Source organism: Epinephelus fuscoguttatus, linkage group LG9 (assembly GCF_011397635.1).
Source record: "Epinephelus fuscoguttatus linkage group LG9, E.fuscoguttatus.final_Chr_v1".
In the NCBI taxonomy this organism is placed as follows: Eukaryota; Metazoa; Chordata; class Actinopteri; order Perciformes; family Serranidae; genus Epinephelus; species Epinephelus fuscoguttatus.
The window spans coordinates 19,815,096-19,824,009 of NC_064760.1; the positions used below are offsets into that span (position 1 = coordinate 19,815,096).

The following is an 8,914-nucleotide window of genomic DNA, read 5'->3' on the forward strand; positions in this document are numbered from 1 at the left end:
TAATAGCTCAACTGCATTAAGTGTACCTGAGACTTAGCACACTTTGAGAAACTGTTAGATAACGCACTATCAAGGCCAGGTACATGTTGCCTCCCTTAGCGGCTGTTTTCGCTTGTGCTGTCACATGAATGACTCAGTTTCCCAGAAATCCACTTCGCGCAGGCGCAGATCGCGTTGCCTGACAGTGGTAAACAGACGTCAGAAGGGAGTCTTCGCCTCGAGTCAAAACAAAACAAAACAAAACAAGTCAAAAAGATACAGAAGGAGTGAATATTTGGACAGCCACAGCGACTGGAAGTGTTACAAAACTCATCGCTGATGAAAAGCGGTCACTTGGAGGAAGTTATCGGGGGCTTTTCGCGGAGTTTTTCACGGATTGTAAACTCTGGAGTAGCAGGAGCTTAACCAGCTAACGTTACGGTGGCTATCGTGCTGTTTTCAAAGTGAGGCGAGTGGGAGCCGACAGACTTCCGAGGCGACCCAACTTCACCCAACAGCCGGGAATTCGCTTTGTAGTTCGTTCACCGAGACCGCGGGGCGAAGATCGGCGGAGCTCCGGGCCTCGGTCGAGAGGGTTTTATAACCGCTTCTTCGAGCATCGTGTGCCGCGGCAGGAGTATGGAGAAACATGGCAGATGGTGACATGCGCCTGGCCGCAATGTGGTGGATCATGCAGACCTGAAGCACGGACTTTTCCTACGGACATTTCTCTCATTTTCCCATTTTTACTATCTTTCAAAAACACTACTAAACCGCCATCAAAATCTGCTCTCCCATTTCCTCGTCCCTCAGTCGACATTTCTTTGGTTGTTAAATTACAACGGCTTTAACATACAGGCCAAAGAGACGGCGGCCAGTCTCTTTACTGGTTTTTACACTTTTTGGCAGTTGGCTAACACAACCATTGCTGGGATAATCGGCCGGTCTATGTTTTTTCACTTGACTTTGATGTACCGGACCGATTTGTGACTTTGCATATTTTTTTTAAAGTTTGTGTTGAGTTTGTATTTGGCTTGTGGAGAGTCCAGACATCACGTTGTTTACAAGTGGAGACAGACAGGGGCTCTCCTGAGAGGATCCTTTGTAACAGTAGCCAGCTAATCCCTGTTTGTACTCTTCATAGCTTTGCCGTAATAATCCTAGGTTTGAATGAGAAAATATATGCATCATTTTACAAATTTGGCACGAAATAATTCATTTTGATCTACTCTTAAAATATTAGTTTGACAAAGTATAAAATATTCTTTTTACAACATTACCAATTGACACATATTTAAATTGTTTATTAACAGGAATGGCATTATCTTGTATCCATATACCTTTAATATTTTGGTGTTCATTTTCAGGTGAGCCCAAACCTCTGTAGATCCAGATGTTTTGGTGCTCATTGCCGCTCTGCCACTTTTGTTTTTATTTCATTCAAACAAAGGGACTCTCATCCCAGCCCTTCTTCATTCTATATAAATCGGAAGGTTTATGATAGTTACTATTAAGGAGATTATTTGGGTTCCCTAATCTCCAATCTGAGGATTAACTGAGGCTATTGGTGTGTCCAGATTATTACGTCTCCTCTGCAGGGCCCTCTGTTTACACCCCCGCAGGGGCTGAGGCATATTGTTTTTGTGTCAGGAAGTTTTTTAACGCATCATCCCCTGAAACTTCAATTTTTAAAGGTAGATGCTTTAAGTGGTCCCATCTTTTTGGTTGAGAGGAAGTTCAGAGGACCGCCATGGAGGAGTCGTCGGTGCCCCCGATTGACCCAGATTTCGAGCCACAGAGCAGACCCCGCTCCTGCACGTGGCCGCTGCCAAGACCCGACATCTCGGTTGTCAAACCGGAGGGGGCGGATGGCTCCGAGTCCGCCGCTGGGACCCCGCCCGCCGACGAGGACAAACCCGAGCCACAGCAAATCACGTCCGAGCCGGAGAAGGCGGCAGCAGCGGCCGAGGGAGGGGCCGTGGCCGCCGTGGGCGGAGCCGGCGCGACGCCCCGCAAAGGATCATCCCGGCGCAACGCGTGGGGGAACCAGAGCTACGCTGATCTGATTAGTCAGGCCATCGAGAATTCACCTGAGAAGAGGCTGACTCTGGCTCAGATCTATGAGTGGATGGTGAAAACAGTGCCTTACTTCAGAGACAAAGGAGACAGCAACAGCTCAGCCGGCTGGAAGGTGAGTATGAGGGTGGCGCACATCTTCGCTGCATCATTTTACAAGGTGGACTCCAATGTTTTACTTAAAGCCATAGATTTATAGCTTTGCAAATAATGTTACATCACACACAAGCACTGGTTTGCAGATGGCCTCCCTTAATTGATGTTTTTCATATTTGACTAGATGATGGAGACATGTCTTACTGTTCCTTTACATCGTATATTTATATTAATTTATGTACTCTACTAGCAGTATTTATCTGTCTTAGGGTTGAAAATTGTAATCACTTAAACGATCACAGGCAACTATCAATTAATCAATTAATCATTTAAAAAAAAAAAAAAACTTTGCTCGTACTAAACAATACCAAATGTGTTTTTTCTTTCCTAAATCAAAAATCCCAGCAACATACTGCATATTCTCTGACGGCATTGCATACTCTATGAAACATGTGTCACCGCTGCGCTCTTCTTCCAGACCCCATGATAGCCACCTTATCATAAAATAGTGATAATGCGCCCTTTGTTTGCTACTGCTAGTCATTAAAACATGCTTTCAAAATGAATGATATTTGATCGATTAAGTTTTAAATTAATTAAATTAATCAGTCGTCGATTCATTGTTATCATTCTTAATCTGTTTTCAATTGGCTTATTGTATTTCGTGAGAGTGTGTGTGTGTGTGTGTTTATGTATTTAAATCTTCATGTCTTTTTTCCGCCTTACTGCAAACATAATTTCCTTTTGTGGAACAAAAAAGTTTTTAAGTATACCGACCTGAGATAACTCTGACTTCGTAAGTACTGTTGTGGTTCAGACCAGTGGTTCCCAACCCGTTTTGGCTTGTAACCCTTCGAAACAAAGAAATAACTACTATAACACACGTCCATCCCATTCTTGTAAACCCGATATCTCAAGAACACCTTGAGGGAATTTTTTCAAATTTTACATGTTCACTTAGGCTCAACGATGAACTCATAAGATTTTGGTGGTCAAAGGTCAAGTTCAGTGTGGCCTTACATCTGTCTCATTCTTGTAAGTGCGATATCTCACGAACGCCTTAAGGGAATTTCTTCAAATTTGGCACAAACATTCACTTGGACACAACAATGAACTGATTTTGGTGGTCAAAAGTCAAAGTCAGTGTGACCTTGCATTCGTTTAATTCTTGTGAATATATCTCAAGAGTACTTTCTTCAAATTTGACATAAACGTCCATTTGGACTGAAGATTAAACTGATCAAAATTTGGGAGTTGAAGGTCAAGGGTTAAGGTCAGTGTGAACTCCCAAATTTTTTTTGTATAATTTAAGAATTCATACGTTAATTATGGCTTTTTCCGACAAATGTCTAATAGGATATAACAATTAAGAGATGACATTTTATATCCAAAAGGTCAAAGGTCAACTTCACCGTGACATCATAACGATCTGCATTAAACACTTTTCTGGCCCGTATCCAATGTCATATCTCAGGAACAGAAGGAGAAACATTTGGTCTGATACTGAATTGGTGACATTAATCTTGGGTGTCCACCTTGTAACTGTGCCGATTGCACAGATCTCCTGTGCTGCTGGAGGGATGATGTGTGTGAAGCATCCTTGTTTTTACAGACATGGATGTAAACTGTAAGAGAAACTTGATTGGTGCATGGAGGCATACAATCGCAGGGCAGTAATTTTAGTTTATGCCAACAGTAGCGGTGGTAGGAGGCATTATGTTTTCGGGTTGTCCATCTGTCCATGTCTGCCTGTTTGGCCTGTTCTCGTTAACACAATACCTCAATAATGCCTTGATGGAATTTCTGCAATTTTGCACAAACTTCCACTTAGACTCAGCGATGAAGTGATTAGATTTTGGTGGTCACTGTGACCTCAAAAAACATGTTTTTGGCATTTATTTAAGAATTCATACGCTATTTATGACATAACATTTTACACAATGTCTAATAGAATAAAATGATGAAGTGATAACTTTCTATATCCATAAGGTCAAAGGTCAACTTCACTGTGACACTTTTCTGGCCATTACTCAATGTCATATCTCAGGAACAGAGGGGGAGACGTTTGGTCAGATACTGAATTGGAGACTATAATCTTGGGTGTCCACCTTGAAGCTGTGCTGACTGTACAGATCTTATGTGCTGCCAGAGAGAAGATGTGTGTGAAGCCTCCACATTTAAGGATATGTAGCATCTTTGCAGCAACATCCATATTTGAAGCATTGTCGACTGTCATGGCTACTTGTGAGTCTGGACAGACATAAAAGTAAACTGTAACTGCAACTTGAGTGGTTCGCGGAGGCATACAGCAGCAAGCCGGTAATTCTCGATGAAATAATGAAACAAGGCAAGACAGTTTATTTAAACTGAATTGAGTTGGATAGTGAATAAGATGATTTAATAATAGGATAATTTAAACATTGGCAGGGCTTAAGTATATACACCAATTGTTATAATTGCAAATTAAACAGTGTTAAATGAAAGAAGCCGACTCTTAATTTGAAAAACCTCCCATCTCATATAATTTCCCTGTTTCTTTTTCTCCTGTTTCAGAATTCAATTCGCCACAATTTATCACTCCACAACAAGTTCTTGAGGGTACACAATGAATCGACAGGTAAGAGTTCCTGGTGGATGCTTAACCCTGAGGGAGGTAAGACTGGGAAGGCTCCTCGCCGCCGGGCCGCCTCCATGGACAACAGCAGCAAACTGCTGAAGAGCCGCATGAGGGCCAAGCAGACCAAGAAGCAGGCGGGAGCAGCTGGCCTGGGTGGTGCTGGAGGGGTGCAGGGCGACGGCAGCACAGGTTCAGCGGGCGCAGACAGCCCTAATTCGTCCCAGCAGTTTCCCAAATGGGGTGTCAACAGCAGCAGCCCCTCATCTCGCGGCAGCCTGGATGACGCTGACATGTGGACCACCTTCCGCTCACGCACAGGCTCTAACGCCAGCACCCTGAGTGGACGTCTGTCCCCCATTGCTCCTGGACAGGAGGACGACGATAACCTGCCTGAGGACGGACTGTTGGGAAGATACACTGCCAGCAGCTTGACCCCCACCCTCACAGAGACCCTCATGGAGGAGCTGGATCTGATCGACGGCCTCACATTGATGACTGGGCAGCAGGGAGGGGCCAGTCCCAGCACAGCCCCACCAGCACCTCCCACTCCACTGCCCTCCGCCTCCACCCTGCTGCCTCGTGGTTCCAGCTTCTCCTCCTTCCCCCATCAGCTGCAGCCATCCAGCCTCCCACAGGCCCCCACCCACACCGGGACCCAGGCCTCTGTCTCTCAGTGTGGACCGAGCAGCAAAGAGCCAACAACCTTCAGCAACTCCCTTTTCAACCCCATACCCACCTCCAGCTCTCGCGGGGGTGGCCATTACAGCACCCACGTGCCTTCCAGCCTGGAGGCACTGCTCACCTCTGACTCCCCTCCGCCCAGTGATGTCCTGATGACCCAGGTGGATCCCCTCATGCCCAGTCCTGGAGGAGTGGGCCTGATGGGCCTTGGCACACCAGTAGTAGGTGTGAGGTCCAAACCCAACCAGCTGCTGTTGGGTAAAGGGCTGGAACCGAACACAGTGGCTCCCATGGCGCTGCAGGCTCAGATGCAGCAGCGTCACCTTCACCACCAGCAGCAGCAGCAGCCGCCGCACCAGCAGCAGCATCAACAACAACCACAGCAACAACACCAGCATCACTCTCAGATGGGGCTGGGGATGATCCTCTCAGGTATGTCTCAGGACCCGTCACAGCTGTCTGCCCTCAAAGCCCAGCATGCAACGGTGCCAGCGGTGGGCTCTCATCATGGAGGGCCTGTCACCTCAGCCAATCCTGGTGTGAGCTTGCAGGGGATGAGTCACTTCGGAGCAGCGTCCTGTTTCCCGCCCGGTCAAGACCGACTGCCCACAGACTTGGACATTGACATGTTCACCGAAAACCTGGATTGTGATGTGGACTACATCATCAACAGTGACCTCATGGACGGAGATGGCATCGACTTCAACTTTGACCCCATACTGCCTGGAGGCCAAGGCTACGCCGGACCGGCCACTACACAGGGCTCCGCTCACAGCTGGGTGCCCAGCTAATCTCTTAGCTGACCACATGGAGTCAGACAGGTACACTGATCTCTCCTCTTTCAGACCATCAGGGTGCAACTAACAGTTACTTTGACAGTTGATGGAGCTGTGTTTAATCTCAAATGAGGATTTGCTTGTTTTCTCCATCTTATAGCATTGTAAACTAAATATATTTTCAATTTGGACTATTTGTCAGACAAAACAAGACATTTGAAAAGAAATGTTGAGCATTTCAGTTTTCTGACATTTTCTAGACCAAGAAACAGTTGATGCTGAAAATAATTGTTTGTAGTTGCAGCACTTGCACCTCATTTCCACAGTTTTGTTTCCGTATTTCCGTGTCGTTTACGTAGTGCGCCCCCAGTGTTGAATGCAGGGAAATGCATCTCTTTATGGATAGATGGAGATGCCACCGCAGATATTACAGAAAAGTTAATTTTGAGTGTTATTTATCATCCACTTTTGTGGAATATAGGCATCGCGCAGTACAGAGACAAAAACAGGACCAATGATACCATGGCAACAAATAAGTGGAAAGGTTGGCCTGCAGTTGTGTGGCCAGTTTTGAGTAATATTTAGTTAAAACACAAATGATCCACCATGCATGCACTCTATTAGTTACACAACTAACAATGCTGTCAAACTTATAGAGCTGTTTTACATTCACCAATCTGTTAGCTAATTTGTTTTCATGCCAATTTCCTGGAAAACAGTGCGTATAGTCTGTTAGAAATCTGCTGAAAAAGGTTGGTTTTTTTTTCTCCACATATTCAAGGCAAATTACAGAGCAAAATAAATGGAAGGCGGAGTTTTAACAAACACTATTTTTTATACTTTTATTTTTGAAAAGGATGAGATGCACGTAGATTTGTTTTTCTACATAACCAAAGAAAACTAATATTTGCATTTGCATGGCATTTAGAGAGCGCTTGGGCCTGACATAAAACGACATAAGCTTTGCTAAAGTCGCCTGTAACATGAAATCGGACTGAGAGTCAAGTTAGGCAAACTGCATCAATACTTGACCATTTTAAAAGAGGTTCTCATAGGAATGAATAGACTTCCGGTTGACTCGCATAAGCACAAAGAGCTATGTGAAAATGAGGTGTAAATCTGTATGCAGATCAAAACTGTTGCAAATTAGTTTTCTGCTGATCAACTCATTTTTAAGATTTGATTTACAGTGATTCAGTCTGTAGATGACTTTTAGTACATCTCTTCACATAATTTGTATTTCCTAATTATTACATTTATCATTTATTACACAAGTGACCGTTTTATGGTCTTGTCTTGCAGGAACTGATTTCCAATCAGGATAACCTCACAAAACAACAAAACGACCGGTGCATTCCTCCTCCCTGCTGGCTGAAGATAGTATTTTCAAACACACTTCTCTCGGACTTAAAAGACCAGACCTCAGCCATGTCATGTGCCAAGAAGACATGCGGGGGACAGAGAGGAGATTCAGGCTACTATGCACAATATTTCTCCCTTTTTTTAAAAATAACACTTGGCTGCTAGCCGTTTTTTTTTTTTCCTTCTAATCCAAACTGATGATTTTTAAAAGACGTGTGACATGATGTTTTTAGGAGTGAAAAGACAAATCATTAACTCCCCTCAGCTGGGAGTCTGTATTTCAGTTATGTTACACCATAATAGCTTTAGGGTGGATACGGTACATGATGGCTTTGGTATTGAAGACTCAATGGACTGTGCGTTTTTTTGGAGAAATGGCCAGTTTTCCATTGACACTTGCATGAACTGCCAGACCAAATGCTGTTTGAAGTGCAGTCACGCTGCTGCACCATGGAAAGGTTTCATCACAGGAGTTGGATTGTGTTGTGAACAGGTGGAAGATACAAGACTGGATGACTGGAGGTATAAAATGTTTGGCTACACATCTCGCCCATTTGTGGACTAAGATTATTTGTACGATTTAAATTTCTCACTTTAGAGAAAAGCAGATGTTTTTTTTTCCTCCAATGAAATTTAGTGATTCAACAGTTAAGAGGGTCTGTATTTGCAGTTTGGCATTTTGACTTCAATCCAGTGTGTTATGGTAGATGTCTGTTAGAGGGTGTTTTTTTTTGTTGTTTTTTTAAATCCCTGATGTGCAGTTGAACTAACAAAATGAAGAAATGTGATTTGTGAATTTATACACGGGGCATTCAAGGGTAAATTTATTTGCCAACATGTGATTTGTTGGCCAAGTATTATATTGTTTTAGACAGCAGTATGCCTCCACTGTCACATGGTCTACCTGATTATTTCTTCTTTCTCTCTGTTTTCATCGAGTCTGTGCATTTTCAAAGCACTTAGGTTCCTGCAACACAGGGACCCCAAACTAGGAGACACATTAGGTTATACCATTTCATCAAAGAGTTTAAATCCTTTCAAAAAAACAAACAAACAAAAAAAACATGTAAACTACACGTTGCACATGTACACGATGACACACTATGCAGATTTATCAGGAGAACTAAATGAAATCTTGAAGGAAATTTGAATAATCACTTCTTGAAGGGTTTTGTTATTTAACATTTTCCTGATATTTTGTTTCGGGGGTGTTGAGGGGGGTGCTTCATGTCAGAAAAATGAGAGAAAAATCTCTCACATTTTAATTCAAGAAATTAATTCTCAGTGTGAGAAGTACAAAAAAAAGAATATATTTGATTATAGTTTT

General features: G+C 43.5%; 1 protein-coding gene across 1 annotated transcript; it reads left to right on the forward strand.

Annotated features, from left to right (window-relative positions):
- Window positions 1-179: 179 nt before the first annotated feature.
- On the forward strand, window positions 180-8,323 carry foxo4 (forkhead box O4). The gene is made up of 3 exons (XM_049585165.1): window positions 180-2,170; window positions 4,705-6,270; window positions 7,528-8,323. The coding sequence occupies exons 1-2, from the start codon at window positions 1,730-1,732 to the stop codon at window positions 6,238-6,240; spliced, it is 1,977 nt and encodes a 658-aa protein (XP_049441122.1). The 5' UTR covers window positions 180-1,729; the 3' UTR covers window positions 6,241-6,270; window positions 7,528-8,323.
- Window positions 8,324-8,914: the final 591 nt, after the last annotated feature.

Excerpts from the sequence above, each read along its gene's own strand:
- foxo4 (XM_049585165.1), top strand. The coding sequence starts at position 1,730 with ATGGAGGAGTCGTCGGTGCCCCCGATTGACCCAGATTTCGAGCCACAG. Across the intron at positions 2,171-4,704 it reads ACAGCTCAGCCGGCTGGAAG|AATTCAATTCGCCACAATTT; the intron begins GTGAGTATGAGG and ends CTCCTGTTTCAG.